This window comes from Vicia villosa, linkage group LG1 (assembly GCF_029867415.1).
Source record: "Vicia villosa cultivar HV-30 ecotype Madison, WI linkage group LG1, Vvil1.0, whole genome shotgun sequence".
Classification (NCBI taxonomy): domain Eukaryota; kingdom Viridiplantae; phylum Streptophyta; class Magnoliopsida; order Fabales; family Fabaceae; genus Vicia; species Vicia villosa.
Window position 1 is genome coordinate 215,751,503 of NC_081180.1, and position 21,951 is coordinate 215,773,453.

Genomic DNA, 21,951 nt, shown 5'->3' on the forward strand with positions numbered 1-21,951 from the left:
TGCTTCTGCAATTCCAAGCAAAAAATGCACGTTGAAATAGTCTTGATTTGTAGCACCGACATCTCTGAAAAAGGCGTGTCTGTGTCAGTGTTGAACACCAACAAATTTATTCATTTTGTCTAATTATTATCGGTTCTGTCAACAACTTGCCATTATTTTATATTACAACCTGATTCAAAGATCATTGAGAAGTAAAGGGACAAAGGAAAGTTCACAAATTCATAAGCAAAATTACACATCTTCAATTCCTTTTTCTTGGAGGAATAAGGTCTTGATTTTGATCAATGATGCAGTGATATCTGTCATGTTATTTCGCTCCTCGGGTGAATCTGCGCAACAACTCAAGCTCAAAGCGAAAATAGATGATATATGAAACACAATGTCATGAATTGTTTTTTCATGTTGCTGTACCAAATTTGAATCCACAACTTCCATAACTGAATTTGGCATTGATCCACTGATCCATGTTTTCAAAGTTAATTCTTCTGTAAACATTTCATCTGTTGGTCTCTTTCTTGTAAACATCTCCATAAGCATAATTCCAAAGCTGTATACATCCCCTTTAACAGAAACAACACCCTTAGAACCATACTCTGCAAATCAAAATTAGTTTACTAGTTATCAAATCAAATATTCTCAAACATAATATATAAATTGAAAAGAGATAAGAGAAAATAAATGACCTGGTGCAACATAGCCTAGAGTAGCTAAAGTCTCGGTATGAATTTCGGATTGACCATCATCCAAGAGCTTGGCAATGCCGAAATCGCTAACATGTGCAACCATGTGTCTGTCTAGTAAAACATTACTAGGTTTCAGATCACAATGAACCACTGGTATTGAAGAACCGTGATGAAGATACTCCAGTGCAGAAGCAACATCGATCATTATGTTCAACCTTTGCAAGAAATCTAAACAATAGTTATATGAGTATAACCATTTTTCCACGCTTCCGTTTGGCATAAACTTCATCACCAAGGATTTGAAATTAACATTCGAACAACTACTAATAATCTCAACAAGATTCCGATGTCGTAGATTGCGCATTGCATTGCATTCTACATCAAAACTCTTTGATGTTGCTTCAAAGTTTAAATCAATAACTTTAACTGCAACTATCTCCCCACTAGAAAGCATCCCTTGATACACAGATCCAAAGCTTCCTTTTCCAAGTAAGTTACTTTCGCTGAATCCGTTAGTTGCTTGCACAAGTTCGTAATAGGAAAACCTTCTATGAGCACCTATAGTCGATAAATCTTTTCCAAGCCGATTTTCAACATTTTTCCTTTTACGTAGTACAAGTATTATACATCCAGCAACCAAAATTGCAGACACAATTATAGGCAACATGCATTTGATTAATAACATCTTCGCGATCGACCTTCTCCTAACATGTTTATCACATGAACGTACTTGTAGGCGAGGGTTACCGCAAAGCCCTTCATTATGCATGAAAGATTGAGCTGTGAAATTTTTGAACTGTCCGTCATCAGGAATCTCTCCTTGTAACATATTGTATGAAAAGTTGATACTTTTAAGACGGGAAAGTGACTCTAACGATTTTGGAATCACACCAGTAAGAAGATTTCGCGACAAATCCAAGAATTTCAAACTAAACATTCCACCAACTGATGTGGGAATCGTTCCATACAACTTGTTATTTGCCAGGGAGAGAATCTGCAAACTTTGTAATGAACCTATGATATCAGGAATGTTGCTTGAAATTTGATTTCCCGACAAATCTAATAGTGTAATTGCTCTCCATTTACCGATTTCCAGTGGAAGACTTCCATCGAAAGCATTGGAGGATAAGTCTACCTCCAAGAGATCTGTGAGACTCCAAAAAGAGGAAGGTATCTTCGAGATCAAGCTATTAGATGCTATGTGAATATATCTAAGAGAAGTCATATTTCCCAAGCATGAAGGCAACACTCCAGAAAGCTTATTGTTTGATAGATGAAAGGTATTCAAACTCCTAAGTTCACAAACCTCATCACCAATGGATCCTTGTAGTCCATTATTGTCGAGATTCAAAGACTGAAGGTTATGTAACCCTCTAATTGTATGCGGAATCGGTCCATTGAAATCATTCATCGTAAGAGATAACCGAATCAGGTTGCTCATATTTCCGATTTCCAATGGAATATTACCACCGATTCTCGAAGAATCTGCCCAAAAATATTGCACAGTTAAGTTTCCAATTGACTTGGGGAGTTTGGAAAATCTAGTTCTTTGTGCAGAGAAATATTTCAAATGTCTACAATCTGTGAGTGAAGTGAGGAAGTTGAAACCAAAGGAATCATCTAGTTTCAAATTATGATTGTCATCTATGTGGAGACATTCAAGGAGTTTTAAACCACCAAAGACATTTGGTATCATTCCACTGAATTCATTTTTCCTAAAGTCTATTTCAGTGAGCTTAGAAGCATTGGCTAAACCATGTGGAAGGTTTCCAGCAAACATGTTTCCAGACATTTGTAGATCTTCCAAATTCGGTAAGCCACGGCCCATGTCCGACGGAAGAACGCCTGAGAGAGAATTGTTTCCAAGATACAAGTACCTCAATGATGAAATGTTGAAGAGTTTCAAAGCAATAGGTCCAGTCAAGCCATTGTTTGTCAATTTTAGGTTATTGAGTTTATCAAGATGGCCAATCTCCTCTGGTATTGAACCTGATGGAGAAAGAAGAAATACATAACAGTTCAAGAATCATGTATATCAATATATGCATGGAACACTAAGAGTATGTTTGGATACACGGTGGAAATTTGCGTCTAAGCTCAAAGTGTAGCTTCTCTTTTTTCATGGTGGAAACTCTTCAAAACGCGCGTCTAGCTATGCAAACGTGTATCCAAACATGCACCAAGTAATGATATCTTACCCTCCAAGTTGTTGCTGCTAAGATCTAAATACTGAAGCTTGCTCAAGTTTCCCATGTCTTGTGGAATTGGGCCTTTGTTGAAACCATTGAAGGATAATGATAAACTTTCCAAATTTTCACATTGATGCCAAACAGTAGGCATATCACCAGAAAATTCATTATCAGAAAGATCAAGCACTATAACTTTTAGAAGCCTTTTGCAAATGTTTGAAGGAAGATTGCCTGATAGATTAGTCATAAGCAAGAAAAAAAATATTGCAATAGTGAGTTGTTGAACATTATGTTGCCAGAGAAAGCTGATTATGTTTAAGGTTCATTATTCTTATTTGAGTCTTTTAGTAAAATTACAGCATCATTAGCAAGAGAAAGGTTTCTCTGCATTTAAAGTTTTGCCGCATCTATTTCGCATTTTTTTTATCAAGATTAAACAATTTAAATTAACACATCTAATCATAAAAAAATACCGTATCCGCGGGTAAAATTCATCACGGGCACGAGTATGATGGTTTAATGGGTATTCACGGGTAAAATAAACGGATATTTAGTTACCCGTTTATTTACGGGTATCATATTTACTAAATGGGACGGGTAGCGGGGAACTAGTACCCGTACCCATGAGTACCCATCGCTAGAGCTGTCAAAATGGGCTAGCCCATATGGGCCGGCCCATCAGGCCCAAAAAATCATAAGACTTGCCTTAAAATTAGAATCCATATTTTTTAGGGCCTTTTTATTCCAGCCCTGAAAAGGCCGTTACCCATTAGGGCTAGCCCATATGGACCGTGGGTAGCCCATTGGGCCTGCATATGTATAAATTTAAAAAAATATATTAATATTTATATTATATTACTTCAAAATAGTATATTAATTTTTCTCACTTCAATAAATTTTATCTCTATTCTATTCAATCTTTCTCTTTTAAATATTATACATTAATATAATCAACATTTTTTCATCGTACTATATTAGTTTTTCTCTTATAATAAATATTCAAATATTATTTTATACAATTTAGATATATATTGTATTTAGAAACATATTATACTATTTATAAGAGATAATATAGTACTTAAAAATGTATTATGTTTAAAATAACATAATTTTTAATTTTATTTATAATAAATATTATGGAGTTTTTATTTTAAAATTTTTAAATAAAAAAGCTCATTTAGGGCCGGGTAGCCCGAAGCCCATTTAGGGTCGGGTAGCCCGAAGCCCATTTAAAATCGAATTCGGGTAGTAAATCTCAAGCTAATATTACACAAGGCCTTTTTGACCCAGCTCTAAAAAGCCCAGGATCCTCTAGGGTCGGCCGTTTAGGGCCGGGTAGCCCATTTTGACAGCTCTATCCATCGTCATCTCTAATTATGAAACAGAAGGAGTAAATTGAATGTGTGAAGGTGATAAAACCTTAAGTGATGGAGAGAGAGAGAAAACATGTTTTTAAAATTTCAGAAGCCAAAAATCAGTCTGAGGTGGTCAACCTATTCGGCTGCTAATCATTAGACTTGAACTTAGATTCTATCCTTGTGATCAAATTCTGATAAAGAAATTTATAAGAAAAAAGAAGAAAAATTTAACACAATTCAACCTTCCTTCAACTGTTTTTCTTACCCTCCAAGTTGTTGCTGCTAAGGTCTAAGTAATGAAGCTTGCTCAAGTTTCCCATGTCTTGTGACATTGGGCCTTTCTCACCCTCCAAGTTGTTGCTGCTAAGGTCTAAGTAATGAAGCTTGCTCAAGTTTCCCAAGTCTTGTGGCATTGGGCCTTTGTTGAAACCATTGAAGGATAATGATAAACTTTCCAAATTTTCACATTGATGCCAAACAGTAGGCATGTCACCGGAAAATTTATTATGAGAAAGATCAAGCATTGTAACTTTTAGAAGCCTTTTGCAAATATTTGATGGAAGATTGCCTGATTGATAGTCAGAATCAAGAAAAATATATTGCAATAGTGAGTTGTTGAACATTATGGATGATATGTTGCCAGAAAATTACAGCATTAGCAGAAAAATACTTAAATATTAATTTTTTTATCTTGAATTATTATTTTTATGATAAAAGAAGAAATAAAATTAATGTGATTTATTTATTATTATTATTATTATTATTATTATTATTATTAATATTATTATTATTATTATTATTATTATGTGTTAAATTTGAAAATAATTTTTTTTTTTTGTATTTAAAAGAGAGAGAAAATTTAGTTAGTTATATATTTTAAAAATATATATGTATTTAAAGTATAGTATCCATGGATACCCGTAAGTATCCGCGGGTATCATAAAATTCACATATATTCGTCTAACGGATACTCACACGGGTATGAAGCGGGTAGCGGGGGACTAGTACCCGTACTCATGAGTACCCATTGCCATTCCTAATTATGAGACAGAGGGAGAAAATTGAATGTGTGAAGGCGATAAAACCTTAACAACAAAGAATTTGATATATATTGGTGAAATATGCCTTAAAACCTTAAGTGATGAAGAGAAAGGAAACATGTTTTAAAATTACAGAAACCAAAAATTAGCTTGAGGTGGAATTGGTGGTGGCGACGCGATAGTGGGTATGGGTTTGGTAGGTGGTTCGGTTTGTTAGAACTCAGGTCTAGTTTTTTTGGTTCGCATTGAGCTTTGTTGTTTTGCTTTATGGACCTGTTCGTTAACGAATTACGTTTTGAGCATGTTATGGATCAGTAGAGTTTCAGCCATTATAAATACATGTTTCTCTCGTTATTGTCTTACAACTTTCAGAGTTTTAGAGCTGAAGACATGGAGAAGGGTTTGAAAATTCTAGTGGTAATATTAGAGAGACAATGATAAATTCTTTTGAGTGTGTTCTTGAAAATTGAAAAAATCTTGGAGATATGTAAAGGGACTAGCAAATAGTTCTAAATACCTTCGGCTTGTGTGATTCATATATAGATAGAGTTTGAGAGGTTGGGAAACACTTGTATATAAAAAGTGTTTGTTCTTAAGAACTTTAATGACTATTTTCTTGTAACTGATTTGTTATACATTATAACAACTCTTGGAAGTATAGTAAATGAGAGATTTGCTCTCTCTTTCATACTAGATCGTTTGATCAAACTGGGTAAACAAGTTATTATGTTTCTTGTCTTTTAACTTTTTCTTCCTAGTTAAGTTGTTGTCTCATTAGATAAAGAGTTATATTTGCTAAAGGACATTTATTTTAGTTGGTATTGTTCTTTGTTCCCACACATCAAATTTATTGGTGTGACTGAACTCTCAATTTCACAACAAGAAGTGGTACCCACCATGGGGAAAATGGGTTTTGTTTACAAGTGATCACCATGGGTTCTAAATGGCAGACTCAGAAGTTTTCTAGAGACAACAATTTTAAGTTGTGGAAAGTGAAGATGCAAGCAATCGTAACTCAAGAGAGGTGTATTAAAACATTGAAAGGTGAGGCACTGAAGTATGCACGCCTAACACAAGCAGAGACGACCGATATGATAGATAAGACCAAAGTGCCATTATCTTGTGCTTCGAGGATAAAGTTCTATGCCAAGTCTCCAAGGAGAAGATTGTGGCTTCGATGTTGGAAAAAATTGAATAATTTTATATGACAAAGTCTTTTCCTCATAGGTTGTGTTTGAAACAACAAGGCTACTCATTCCAAATGGTGGAGAACAAATGCATAGCGGAGAAGAATTTCACAAAATCATTGATGATCTTGGGAATATTTAGGTGAAAATTGAAGATTAGGATAAGGATCTACTCTTGTTGAGCCCATTACCCATATATTTTGAGCACTTTAAGGATGTCTTTCTTTATGGTAAGGAATGTGCTATTACTTTGGATGAAGTAATAATGATTGTGAGATCCAAATAATTTTAAAATATTTGAAGATTGGTAATAGTGATGAAAGGCTTGAGTGTCTCAAGAGGGGGAAGTCAACATATAGGGATAACATAATCAAAGAGTTTGACAAGTCAGGGTTACAATATTTTATTTTTCAGAAATTCGATCACTTTAGTGGGATTGTCACGAGAGAGAGAGAGAGAGAGAGAGAGAGAGAGAGAGAGAGAGAGAGAGAGAGAGAGGAAAATGAAGATTTTGTTCAAATTAATGTTGCCTCAGACGAGGATAGTTTTGAGAGTGTTGGAGTACTAGTGGTGCTGACTTTGGAGATTGAAGAGAGTTTGGTCATGGAATCAGATTGCACTTATCACATGTGTCCAACAAAAGAATACTTTGCGATAGTGAAGCTGAAGCAATGTGTAATAGTTCTCATTGGTGACAATAAAAATTGCAAGGTTCATGGTACCGATACAGTCAAACTTAAAATGTTCGGTGATTTTGAGTTTCTTCTTCACAACATGAGGTATATTCTAGAGCTTAAGCAAAATATATTATCCATAAACATGTTTGATGATATAGGAAATTGCACTAGAGTTAAACAAGAGGCGTTGAAGATTTCACATGGTGAAGTGATAATAGCTAAAGGGTCTAAAATATGTGGTGTATTAATTTTAGAAGGTTTAAATTTTGATGTTCATTCATCATCAGCTAGTGAAGATTTTCATGGAAAGAACATGTTATGGTATTTGAGGTCAAGGCATAGTGGATCCCTGGAGGTTGCTTCTGAGATATTTAGTTAGTTTTGTATAATACAAAGGATAAAAATGCATTTGAGTGTTGATTTGTCATTGAGTTTTTTGGGTTAGTCGAATGCCGAAGAAGCTTACTTGATCAACATGTATTCATTAACAGGAATAAACTTCGAAACACTTGTGGAGGTTTGGAGTAGGAAGACTAAAACCTACTATGTTTTAAAGGTTATCAAAAAATGTTCATTAATCAAATAAAACCAAATCATTTTTAGAAAAGGAGTTAATTCAAAGGGGGTTAGTAAAAAGAGATTAATATGCAACAAATGAGAAAAAGACTAGCTTTTATTGATCAGGAATGATTATTAGACTCAGAATCATCAACAAAAGTCAATAGTTGCATTACAACTAGGAGCCAATATCCTTTAATCTTGGTCTTCATTCCAACATTGTGCCATGAGGAAGTTCCCTCAGTCAATATCCCACTCCTCATCAACATCTGAATCAAATTGTAATCGATCAACTAAATCCTTCATCTTCTTGGGTTTCTTCTTTCCTATCACTGAAGTTCTTTCTACCCGTGATACTCTAGTGGATGTGCTTGCACCTTCAGAAGATTTGATTCTTTCATCTTTATAAGAGGATCCTTTGTTAGAAGATGTGGTCTCCTTGACCTTGATGATTTTCTTAGAAATAATAATCCTAGAATTCTCAGTTGATTTGCTCCTTTTGTTAGAAATTAGAAGAGGTTGATAAAGGAAAGTGATCTAGCTTGAAACGATAATCTACTTATATAGAGAATTTTAATTGAAGCTTAATCAGTTTTGGGATGTTGTGCATCAATGGCAATGGAAGCTGCTATATTCTAAGTCTAAAAGGTAATGTTTCCAACTTTGACTTCCATTGTTCCCCATACATGCTCAGCTGAAAGGATAAGGATTGACCATATTGATAATTGAAGAAATGTTCTCAACCATTCTTGCCCTTTTTAAAATTTTTGAAACTTGTTTTTCTTTTTATTCAAATTTTTGGGAAATCAAAGACTAATTTTAATCATTTTTATCTAGATTTAATATAATCCCAAATGTCTATATCTGAAGATCTATTTCTACCTGCTTCTTTTTGCTGATGACAAAAAGGGGGTAGGATGAGTATTTAAGCATTTGAATATGGTGATTTGCTTTTTTGCTTTAAAAGGAAAATTTAATTAACCTGGATAAGACTTATGGAGAGTTTACAAACCTCACCTTTAGGACTATCACACTTGGGGGGCTTACAAACCTCGGAACATGAAGTTAACTTGTTAATTAAATCAATAAGCATTATTCTTAAATACTAATGTTTCTCATAATAAAAAAGGGGGAGATTGTTGGAACAAAATTGGCGTGTACCATATCCCTTGGGTTTTGATGATAACAAAATATTTAGAAAATAATTGGGTATACTAATGTGTGTTCAAGTGTGTAGGTACAAAGATTAATATTCTGATTGAAAGTCAATTCTTATATTGCACTGAATATTCAAAGAGAAGCTTCAAGATGCAGATTCTAAAGAAGACTTAGAGTCAGCCTCTAAAGAAGTCAACTTTTGAAGACCAAAGTCTGAAGAAGGTGATCATTTGAAGATCAGAACCTGAAGATCCCAGACTCTTCTCAAATTAACCTCTAAAGACTTAGAGTTGGAAGGATCAGAAGTCAAACTCAGACTCTGAAGGATCAGAAACTGAAGCCAGTCAAAGCTCAAAAACCAAGGAGTTTCTGACAAATTACTATCAGACTCTGAGGTCAATTTGTCTTCTTCTAATCAAGTGAAGAATTATCAAAAATTTGTAGAAGCTTGAAGAATTGCAACTGATAACTCCTCTTGTAGAAAATGAGTTTCAAATGACATTGCAACGACATTAACCATATTAGGAAGCTTTACAACGGGTTTGATATTTCTTCTCTGGAAGACTTACTTATGTAAGAAGTTCTCTCCAACGTCTTTTTGCTTATTCTCTATAAATGGAGCTGAAGACTTGGAGAAAATATAAAACAATACGCCTTGACAAACAAAGAGAAGCTACTCTGTCAAAACAAAGAGCACAAGCTTAACTTAGGATTTCGTAACTCTTGTATATTCTAGAAATCCCTAAATCTCAGAGTCTATTTGTGTTGTATTCTATCTACACCTCTGATTGTATATCAAGTGTAGTTTATCACATTCTCTTAACTGTTGTTATAAAGTTATAAGTCTCCTGCTTGTATGCTTGAGCATTCGAAACTCTCTTGCTTGTATGTTTGAGCATTTGGAAATTTCTTGCTTGTGTGCTTGAGCATTGAATTATCTTGCTTGTGTGCTTGAGCATTGAATTATTTTGCTTGTGTGCTTGAGAAATTTGTGGATAATGATAAGTCCCAAACTTGTGGATAATGATAAGGTCCAAAATATTATAAATGAACACATGGAATTAGGGCACTTATCGATTTGTTTCGCAAGCTTTTAGCATTAAAACTCCAACCAAAGTGCAAATATTGAATACCAATCATTTTTGAATTACATAACTAGTTTTAACCATTTTTTTAGGTATCATTACTCACCTTGAAGACTGGTCAAGCAAATCATAGATCAGAGATTCACTACTCTCGCCTAGCGAGCCATAGAGAGTTCCAAGCGAGTAAGGTTAGAAAGATCAAGAAATTCATAATCACCTTTCTCGCCTTGGGAGCCATAGAGAGCATTAGGTGAACAAAGTTACAATGTCCAAGATCCAAAAATCAGCAGTTTTGCTTAGCACAAGCTAGCGAGATTAAAGCAAGAAATCTCACTAGGCAAGCCATAGCGAGCTCTAGGAGAGACAAGACAGTTTCACAAAAGGAAGTTTAGAATTCTTTATGGTGAAGGAAGATCTTCTCGCTAGGTGAGACTTTTGTTCGCTTGGCGAGAGTATGTTTTCAAGAAAAGTATAAATAACATTCAAAACAGAAAACATGAATCATCATATTATTTTTCCAGAGATAGAAACCTAGCAAAAATAGGGAATAGTAGAATTCGAAGAATCAAAGTTGGATACACATTAATCTTTGGTAAATCAACATTGATGCTCATTCATCTTTATTCTTCTCATTTGTATCAAGTTACCATATTAACAAGTAGCTAAATCTCCTTCTAGTTGGGACTAAACGTAATTGATTGAAACCGTATATATTTCTTTTGATCAATGTTATATATGAATAAGCTATTCATCAATACTGATATTATCATTGTTTCAATTGTTTAACTTATGGATTTGAACCGTGATTGAGAAATACCGTTTAAATCTTGACTTAGGATAATTATCTGTTCGAAGATAAACTCTAGAGATAGATTTAGTTCTGGCATTCATTTCGAGTATCAATCCTTAATGCTACTATATTGTTCAATAGGATGAGGGGTCGTCGGTTAAACAATAAGGTTTATTTCCTGGAAGAGTTTAGACATAAACAATAATGGTGAGTGATACATGAAAATATTGATTAAAATCTAGATTAATATAACCAATCAGGAAGATACATACACATTAGGTTAATGAAATCTAATCCCAATAAATTTTCATATCTCTGAGACTTTATTTATCATTTATCAATTTTACATCCTTTACTTTTTCGCAATTAAAACATCTTACAAGCTTCACTTAAATATATATTGACTATTGAACGACAATAATATCGCATTAGTCACTATGGATACAATAACATAATACTTACTTTTGATACTTAACATCAGATAACATGCAAGTAAAAATAAAAATAGGGAGTAGTTGACTCTCCAATGGTGGACATATTAGCTCTCTCCATTTCTTAAAAGGGTTCCAGTATCACGTCTCCCTCACGCCATGTACTAGAAAACCCAATACCTCGACGAAACCTATTAATCATGTCAGAGTCTAAGTATAGGGACGCAATGTCTCGAACTTGAACACATTTAATTTTCTTCTTAACCATTAACTTCTGGTGAAAGGAAGGAGAAGGAGAAGAAGAAAAGATAATATTGGTTATGCCCTAGGAGGAAGAACAAATATCATAATCTTTTCCTCTCTGAAATTTCCTTGAGCTTATATATTCTCCTCGAAGGAGCAGGAAAAACAAAGAGTCTTAAAGGGAAGAAATGGTAAATATTTCTCTGGGAGATGGACCAATTTCTTTTATAAAAGTCTAATAGGTATCTACCAAACAGAGTAACTGCTACGAGGAATGAACACCATGCCCTAACCACCCTTAACTGCAAAGACCTCTGAGTATCGCTTACCTGTTTAGGAATACCACACACTCTTATATTTTTTTTTTGACAAATACAAATATGTATTTGGAGAATTATAAAAACAGTTTATATCATTGTTTATATACTTTCATGAGCATTTGAAGATAGTTAAGCTTTATTTCAATATCTAGCTTGACATTTTATAAAATTTGACTTTATAAAATAACATATTTCGTTTTTACTTTAGAGACATTCATTTAAATATTTAAAAAATCTTGTAGGTTAATAAGTTTAAATTTGAGTAAGATTATACTTATCTTTGATTTTAAGTATAAAGTATAATATGATAACTGTAATAAGAAAAAATATTTGTATTTAATTTTGCATGAAAAATTTAATGTAGCTCAAAATGCTAAATATAAAAAAAAAATTCTAAAAAATCAAATATTATTCATATTTACACCTATATTGTTCATATTTAATGTTGATTAATATGATACATTTAAGAAATTAATAAAAAATTATTATTCATATTTAAACTTGTTAATTAAAAAAATTATTATTCGTATTTAATGTATATATAATTTATTTTTGTAACTAGATAGATTTTGAAAAAATTAAAATCTTCTCTATCTAAAATATTCTTACCTGACCTATATTTATGTATGCTACGTCGTACTATTTTTAATGATAATAATTTGTTTTTTTTTTTTCTGTCTTTCGTTTGGAAACGAAATCAAACTCATAGAGTTTATGGCTAGAAATTTTGGATTTTGACAACTATTTGAGCTACTCACATTTTGAAATTTTGGATTTTGACAACTATTTGAGCTACTCACATTTATGGCTATATTTGAGCTCTACAATCTTCAAAGACTACTCAAAGGCTACATTCAAAGTTTGAAAATTGTAAGTTCCCACAAACTTAAATTGTAGCATTGATATTCAAATTAGAATTGTTAGAAATTAGGATATGGCTGATTTTGTGGAGCGGTGGCATAGGGAGACGTCTTCTTTCCACTTACCGGTTGGGAAGATGACGATCACCTTGCACGATGTGCATTGTCTTCTCCACTTCCCGATTAGGGGGATGCTGCTGAACCATTCTCGGATCCAAAGGGTCGATGCGATCAAATGGATGGCGATCTATCTGGGTATGGACCCAAATATGAATGATTTTGAGTGCCGGACGACAAATGGGCCACATATCTGGTTCTCCACATTGAGCGATCAGTGTCAGCACCACTTGGTGGCGGCAGCCGATTCCGAGGACGCAGGTAACGACCTATTTATGGAGTATCATCGTGCCTGCGCTCTCCGGTGCTGGTTCATGTTTTTGTTAGGCACTGCACTCTTTGTGGACAAGAGTGCAAGATACGTCGACGTGATCTACCTCCGTTACTTCATGGACGTGACTACCATTCACCAGTGGAACTGGGGGTCAGTTATTCTGGTATACCTATACCTGAAGCTGAATGAAGCCTCCAATTGGAGGACCAGGCAGATGACTGGATCCGCCACACTCCTGACGATACGTTTCATTTTAATTGTTTCACATTTATTTATGGTTCGTATTTATTTTTAATACATTATTGTGTTTGTGTTTCAAGGCTGGATCATCTCCTACTTCCCCCGCATCCACGGCCTTGCCATTGATCCTGCGTACGAGGACGCCATGCCCAGGACCGCCCGATACGTTCTCCAAAGGGGGAACAATGCAGTGGGACCATATCGTGGATACCTCGACCGCACAACTCACGATGACATTCGTTGGAGGCCATTCAGTGACTACACTGCTGTTGTCCCCTTTGATCGCATCGCGTTATATTCTGGCTGGTTGGCATGCGGGACCAACACCATAGTGAGGTATCTCCCTGAGCGGTGCATGCGGCAAATTGAACATGTACCGATGATACCGAGATCACCGTTTGAGGCTGCTCCCGACATAGTTACCCGAGTGGAGCTCACTGCCTTATTTGCGGACTGAGAGCGTCATGTGGTCCCGGAGGAGTATCGTCGCATGCAGGCCACCCAGGACTGACATTGTGTAGAGGGGTACGTCACATGGTTCTATCGGGTGTCACTTCCTTTGATGACAGCCGCCACTCCCAGCGCTCCTAGGCCAGCATACGAGGAGATCCTGGAGAACCAGCAGGCCGAGGATGACCATGTCATTGATCTCCTGCTGATATGCCAACGGATAGAGATGCTTGGGCGGGACGCGTTGGAGCGAGGTGTCATTGATCAGGACAGTCCAGAGGCAGTCGCCGTGGTGGAGAGGATGGTCGGTGATGCGGGCCGTGTGGCGGCATATAGGAGGCAGAGGAGGTCCCAGGGAGATAGGGTTAGGCATACACAGTAGGGGTTCTAGATTTTTTTTTGGATTTTATTGTTTTCGGGTTGTATTTCGCACACTATTACTATTTTATTCGGCTTGTATATATTATTCGGATTGTATTTATTATATTAGTATTTTATGTTGATATGTCATTTATTTTATTCGGCGTTTTCGTTTAATTAAAAATACGGGACTGTTAAGAAAAACATAAAAAAAAACACATTTTCTGTATATTTCGAAAATTCACTTCCGAAAACCCCCTAAAATGTGAAAAAGGTATTTTCGGAAGTGCATCTCCAAAAACACCCCATTTAAGTTTTTCGAAAGTGTATTTCCGAAGTCTGAAAAAATCTTTAAAAAAATACTTCGGAGGAAATACATCTCCGAAGCAGAGGCAACTTGAGAATTTCGCTAGGGTCACCCTCATAAGAGGGTCAATAAAGAAATTCTCTAAAAGAATATGTTTTCGGTGCCTTTTCAAATGGTGTACCCAAATAAATATATCTAAACCCAAATACTTTCCAATTCATGGGTCAAAATTTTAAAGTTATATTACTTAAAAACGGACGCGACAAAATGATGTTGATAAATACTAATATTGATACTGTTATTTATTGTTATTAATTATATAAAAGAGTGAAGACCCATTTTGGTCCCTCACAAATATTACACGAGTCAAATTAGTCCTTCACAAAAAAATTGACCCAATTTAATCCCTTACAAAATTTAACCGGATCATATTAGTCCTTCTGCTAATATTTGTCTCAAATCGGTTTTTTCCTACTTCTAAACCGGTTTTTTTCATACTTTTAAACCGTGACTGGACTACACGTTGGATTTTTTTTTTAAAATACTAAATTAATTTTTAATTTTAATTTCATTTTTAAACAGTTATCAATGAATAATATCAAAAAAGCCAAAATTATTTCTTATAAAATAATTTTTAAATAAGTAATTTTCATGATTTCTACTAATATTAACAAATTTTATACAAATTTTTTATCTATGAGGTCTCAAATCCAAGTCCCTTCAAGTTAAATGATTTTCAGTTTACAACTAGACAAATCAATTTCTATCGTTAATAAAGTGACTATCATTTACAACTAGAAAAATCAATTTCTATTGTTAGTAAAGTGACTATTATTTACAACAAGACAAATTAATTTCTATTGTTAGTAAAGTGACTATCATTTACAACTAGATAAATCAATTTCTATTGTTAATAAAGTGACTATCATTTACAACTAGATAAATCAATTTCTATTGTTAATAAAGTGATTATCATTTACAACTAGACAAATCAATTTCCACGGTTAGTAAAGTGACTATCAATAACAACTAGACAAATCAATTTCTATTGTTAGTAAAGTGATTATCATTTACAAATAGACAAATCAATTTCTATTTTATTAAATTGACTCTCATTTAATTTGAAGAGACTTAGGTTCGAGACCATATTAATACAAATTTTATATTTTATATTTTAATTTTAGAATTGTTTAAGATTAACCACATGGGTCTGAGTTCAACTCCTTATAAGAAACAATTTTGGCTTTTTATATTATTAATTTATAATTGTTTGAAAATGAAATTAGAAATAAAAACTTAAAAAAAATTCAACGTGGCAATGCAGTCACAGTTTAAAACTAAGAAAAAACCGATTTGAAAAAAATATTAACAGAAGGACTTATATGATCCGGTTAAATTTTATAAGGGATTAAATTGAGTCTATTTTATTGTGAAAGACTAATTTGACTCGTGTAATATTTGTGGAGGACCAAAATGAGTCTTCACTCTTATATAAAATAATAAATTGTAATTAGTTCATACAGCAATGACCATAACAAATATCACAACATTTAATTAAAATTGCAAAAACTTTATGTGACTATAAAGCGTCCGTGACAACCTTGATTGCAAAAATCTAATGAAAAGTCAACCACAAATCTGACAAGTAGCTATAAGCTAAATGAATTTCTTCAAGTATAAAAAAAAAACATATCGTTTGAGGAATTGTACCTTGGATGAAATTATAACTCAGATCAAGAAACTTCAACCGGTGCAACCGAAACAACGATTGTGGCAATTCACCAGTGAAACCATTGTCTTGAAGATTAAGGTTAACAAGGAACGAGAGGTTTCCAAGTTGTGGTGAAATAGTCCCTTTAAGTCTCATCTTACTAAGATTCAAAGTATGGACTCTACCATGGTGTTCATCACATATGACACCAACCCAAGTGCATAAAGAAGAGGATGTTGACCAGTTATGAACCATAGGATTATTAGGGTCTAAAGTAATGGATGATTTGAATGCAAGAAGTGATGATTCATCAGTGGTGATGTTTTTTCTAGTCTTAGCTGAAGAAATGAAGAAGTGGAAATTTAGTGAGAGTGAGAGAAAAAAGAGAAGAGAACATAGTTTGGCCATTTTCTATGCAAGGATGAAGTCAAGTGTTTGGGGACTAATGAATATATAGAGAGAAATGAATAACTAAATATTTATTTGAAATATATATATTTACCCTAAACAATTGAAAAATAGAAGCACACAAGACCGTTTTTAAGGTGTGTAAGACATATTGCACAGAGTCTCAAAACTTTCACATTTAAACCGTAATTAAATAAAATTTCATAAATCTTTGTCACTGTTAAAATATAATTAAATAAAACTTATAATTATTTTGTCATTCATGACTAAACTATAAAAGATCTTCAAAAACTTAAGAGGGTTTTGGAAGCACATACTACCTCTGTTCCTTTTTATAAGAGACAATTCACTTTTTAGATTCATTGAATAACTAATGTATCTAGTTAATATACATACCAGATACATTGATTATTCAATGAAACTAAAAAGTGAAATGTCTCTTATATAAAGGAACGGAGATAGTATATCACAGTTGAAAAGTTGGTCAATTGTGGTCGAAACCAAAGTCTTGTTGGTGTTGGAGGTCACACACGTACAATGCAATCAATTGTCTCACATGCCTTTCAACTTAATATCTCATGTCATTTCTGTGTGGGTGACATAGGTGACCCCCTAACATAAACCTCTTGTACACAGGGGCATAAGGGTGGAGCCAAGGCTCAGCTAGTTCGGGCAGGCGTCCGTACTCAACTCCTATTTTTTTTGTACTCCCCCCAATTTAATAGTCGATTTTTAGGCAAAATTATGGGCAAAATTAATAAAAATAGGGTGTAAAAATTAAAACAGGTGAATAATCAATAGTGTAAAGTTTTTGCCCAGGTTGCATAAAATTTACAATATCTCCTTTAATAATATCTTATATCTTCTATCTTTTTCTATAGTATATAAATAAAAGGTATTTCTAAAGAAATTTATAAAAGGATAAATATGGTTTTATTTCTATTAAATTAATAAGTTTTGTTTTAAGTTTTATATGATTGTGAAGAAAATAAGAAAATAGAAAGTTGTAAAAGAGGAGGAGAAATAGAAAATGTAGTTAGAATTGTCAAATTTCTCATTAGAGCATCTCCAATGGTGCAACTTACATTTGCGTTCTTTATGGAACCCACTAAGCCACATCATATTAAAATAATTTATTTAATTTTAACTTTAATAAAAATCTGATATGGGTCCCACAACTTTACCTCATAACTTGATTTGATTGGGTACTACAATCTTTTAGTTGTTGTATTACAATGCAACTCTATTATGACATGACAAATTTTTTAAATATTTAATTATTAAATTAATGGTACAGGTGGAGAACTCAATAGAAGAAACTACCATTGAAGATGGTCTTAGAGTGTGACTTTTATCTTTGATGCTTAATAATCATATATGTTTCTCTCAAATCATACGAAAATCTAAACATGTCTCGTTACCACATCGAAAAAAATTCTAGCATCAAATTTCACAGATTTTTTTATAATATTTAATATTTTCAATGGATATACATGTAATTATTTTTTTTTGCAGGTAATGGCATTCGGAAGTTAACTTTCGAACAAACCTCTTTGATCATGGTATAGTAGGGGTAGCAAAGTCCGCCGCCCGCCAAAACCCGCCCCTCCTTCAAAACTTACTCATTTTTTAAGTTAATTCTAGTAATTGCAATTCTTGATGATTTATTTTATACATTTATTTATAAATATATGTAATTTTTTTAAATAAATCTGTTAAAAAGTTGCTTTTATAAAAAATTGTTTTAAAAAATAAGTGAAAATTTTAATTAAAAGGTAAAAAGTTACCTATTAATCTATTAAAAAAATATAAATAAAAATAGGCGGGTAAGCCCGGCGCCCGCCAACTCGCCATCCTGGCGGGGCGGGCATGACTTTTATGCCCATTTTACTTGACGGGCATGCCCGCCCCGCTCGTTTTTTTGCGGGCATAAGGCGGGGCGGGCGGCCTGTTTTGCCACCCCTATGGTATAGGGTGCATAATTCACATTAAAATTTCATTTGAAAAAAATCGTTAGGTACAACTAAGACAATTATTGTCGTGGATTTCTTAAATATTATACCGTTTCAAACAAATTTTTTTTTCATAAAAATACTTGAAGTTTTTGCTAATATTTAATATTTCTTTCAGAAATAACTATATTGTTTTGTGCATGTAATAGTGTTCTAGGCCGGCTAGAATAACCAAAGGCCGAGGTCCAAAGAAAGTAACAATTTGCCCAATCACCTGTAACGTAGGGATATTGTCTTGGGAAAGAGCGTAAGAGATCCAGGTTCCAAATGCATCCAATGACTCCCCACATCCTACACTTAAAGAATAACATGTAGTTACAACCATAACTCTATATAAATGAAAGCGCATCATTCTCCATGTACACAATTTGAAATTTCATTCTAGAGGGGTGAGTGGGCTTTTCAAAAATAAATCAATCGATTTTTCAAAAACAATATATCCGAGGTTTTTCAGAGTATGAACACGACAGTTTTGGAGTGAAATAGAGTGAATTATAATTGAATAGAAATGAATACACGCAACCACGTATTCAATGTACAACAATCACAAATTGAATTAATGATGATACATTAGGTATTCAATCGATACCATAGTATAATTCACGAGAGATGATTATACAATATTTAAATTTGCAAATTCCAAACTCGACAAGTTTCTCAGATTTTAATCACTACTTAAACTTGATCAGGTCCTAATTCCAACAAAACCTAATCTTTAAGCATTAAATCGATATCAATGCAATAAACGATAAACTACTCTATGAATGAAAAACCTAGGCATGCAATATACTACGAAATATAAATGCAAGAGTAAAAGGTAGAGAGATGATACATGGATTTATAGTGCTTCGACTCTGTCGTCCTCGTACGAGTCATGTGCACTTTTGAAAGTATCTGCATAATTCTATTAGTTTGACAAATATTCAAAGAGTTCATACAATCACTTATCCTTAATAATGCTAAAGAAAATAAAATTTCAATTCTAGATCTTGACTTGTATGCGGATCCACGCCAAACTCTTATGCGCAATCTTGATTCGATCGACACTTCAAGAATCTTCCAATATCACCAATTCTTCTCCAAGGCTTTGTCTATAGCAATCAAACCTTTGAATCTACCGATTCCTTGAGCGGTGAATTGTCTGAAGATCTGAGAAGAACTCCGCTTTATTTGTAGCCTTCCACATAGTCACTACTAAGAAACTTGGAGAGAAGAACATCATTCTTTTCAGCATAATTTTTTAGCAGCAATGACAACTTCTCAATCTTGCAACAACATGAACAATCTTTAAATAGTCTCCAAGAACGGTTAGTTTCAAGGAAACGTCTCCCCTAATCAATCACAAATCTCTCATGATCAAGATCTGAAACAAAATGGAGGTTAAGGAAGAAAAAGATTCAAGAGAAAGAACTTTGAACTTTTCAAAGTGAGAAAATTGATTTCACAGAAAATTATAAATGCATATGAAATTTCTCACATGAAAAATGTTGACAAAAGGCTTTATATGTGATTGAGTTTAAATACAAAAATGAATGGTAAAAGTTGGGTAGATTTGAATCAAGAACAATGCATGTAATGAGTTAAGTGAACAAGTGAATGGAATAAAAATAGTTCATATATTTGATCCATTTTTTAGTTGATTTGAATCAGGTGCAATGTGTGATTCGAATCAGGGACCCCATGATTCAAATCATGTGCAAACAATGATTTGAATCAAATTCAACAGACCCTTAGATAAATGCTGAAAGACTGTGTGATTTGAATCGTGTGCAAAGTGTGATTGGAATGAAATTGGGAAGAAGTGAAAAAAATTGCATGATTCGAATCATGTGTAAAATGTGATTTGAATCAAGTGATTTTAAAAAATTTTGCTCACCTCTATTGGATTTGATACGAATCAAATTAAGCGTGCATCTGATTGATTCAAATCAAACACTTAAAAACTCAATTTTGCATATTTTAAAGGTACTTTGATATTGTTCTTTGCACCCAATTTGAATTAAGCACATATAGTTTTTATTCCACAAACTCATACAATTTCTTGATCAAATTCAAATGTAACCATTGTTTTATGCATGCTAAAATGATAATGTATTGATTTCAAACTTGATTCATAAGATGTGCAATCATAAGGGAGGCTCAATAAACGATAATAAACGAAAGTGATAAAACAAACAGCAACATAACAGTATCGGGGATGCTTCCATTGCATATGATAAGGCCATACAAGCAACCCCCCTAGGGATGTGCAGCTACAATCTCCCCCTTAATTTTTTATGCGTGGCAAGCTTTCACTTGTAATTGAGTCAACTTTGAGCTAAAAGCAAAAATGCTTGTGCTCCCCTTTTTCTCACACAAACCACAACATAAAACGCATAAAGAAATTCTAGACTCTTTACAACTTTTCCCTCCTTTGGCAACATCAAAAAGAGATGCCAATTATTACAGATCTAGAAACCAAACACAACAAATAATTTCAGATGAACATATGAGCTAAAAAGCTAAGAAGAATATACAACAACGAAGATTAAATACAAAATAAGAAGATAACATGCTACATGCAACAAAATATTCAACAACATACAACAAGTGATCAAAACTATAATAAAATGTAATGCATGAACAACTTAAATAATACATGAACAAGTATATCAATGCTTAAATGGACTTAATTTACAATACGCGTTTAAAATACTTAAATGCCAACCAGGACCGGCCCAACATATTTGGAGGCCCGAGGCAAATTAGTTTAGAGCGTTTTAATAAAAGTTAATATTAATTTAAAAATTATTAATTCTTTATTTAAATATAATTTTTAGATTTATGTTTAAATTTATTTAAAATAGTTTAAATTAGATAAATCTCATTTATTTGACGGTAATTTTCTCTTTATATTAAGAAAAAAAGATAAAGTACTATATTTTTTTTAAAAACCTAGTAAAAATATTAAAAGCCCTCCATTTATTTCATGTTTTTATAAATTATAAGTTTTTTTATAAAATTATTATAAATGTGTAAATATATTAACTGATGATAAAAAATATTTTTATTTTTTAATTATTTGTTGTGCTTATTAAAAGCCTATAGACAAAGAAATGTAATGCTGATTTTTTTTCTTTGATTTTTAAATCTCTAATCATTTGTTTTGTTCTAGACTTTCTTTTTATTTTTCATACTATAATATTAATTAAAATAATGATATAAATATAATTGTAAGTAGTAACTAGATTGTAAAACAGCCACGTCACAACCAAAATGCAAAACAACCCTATATAATAAATGACTGTTGGTTATATATAGACTATGCAAATAGAAAAGTAATATTGTGTTTTGAAAAAGTGGATTGTGATCATATATACACTATGCATAGAAATATAGTGTTTTAAAAAAGTGAGGCCCTAGGCGGTGGCCTTGTTTGCCTACCCCTAGGGCCGGGCCTGATGCCAACTAGAATAACCAAAACATGTTAGAGATGAAAGATGAAAGTAAAAAT

General features: G+C 33.3%; 1 protein-coding gene across 3 annotated transcripts; it reads right to left on the reverse strand.

Annotated features, from left to right (window-relative positions):
* Nucleotides 1–63: 63 nt before the first annotated feature.
* Nucleotides 64–16,497, reverse strand: LOC131644871 (probable LRR receptor-like serine/threonine-protein kinase At3g47570). 3 transcript variants are annotated; one of them, XM_058915483.1, is made up of 5 exons: nt 16,038–16,497; nt 4,577–4,798; nt 2,882–3,103; nt 684–2,672; nt 64–593 (listed from the first exon to the last, which is right to left on the reverse strand). In XM_058915483.1, exons 1-5 carry the CDS (start codon nt 16,444–16,446, stop codon nt 232–234), a joined length of 3,204 nt encoding a protein of 1,067 aa, XP_058771466.1. In that variant the 5' UTR covers nt 16,447–16,497; the 3' UTR covers nt 64–231. The 3 variants fall into 3 exon arrangements, with proteins under 3 accessions (XP_058771466.1, XP_058771465.1, XP_058771467.1); XM_058915482.1 differs by having other exon boundaries at nt 4,496–4,798; XM_058915484.1 differs by lacking the exon at nt 4,577–4,798.
* Nucleotides 16,498–21,951: the final 5,454 nt, after the last annotated feature.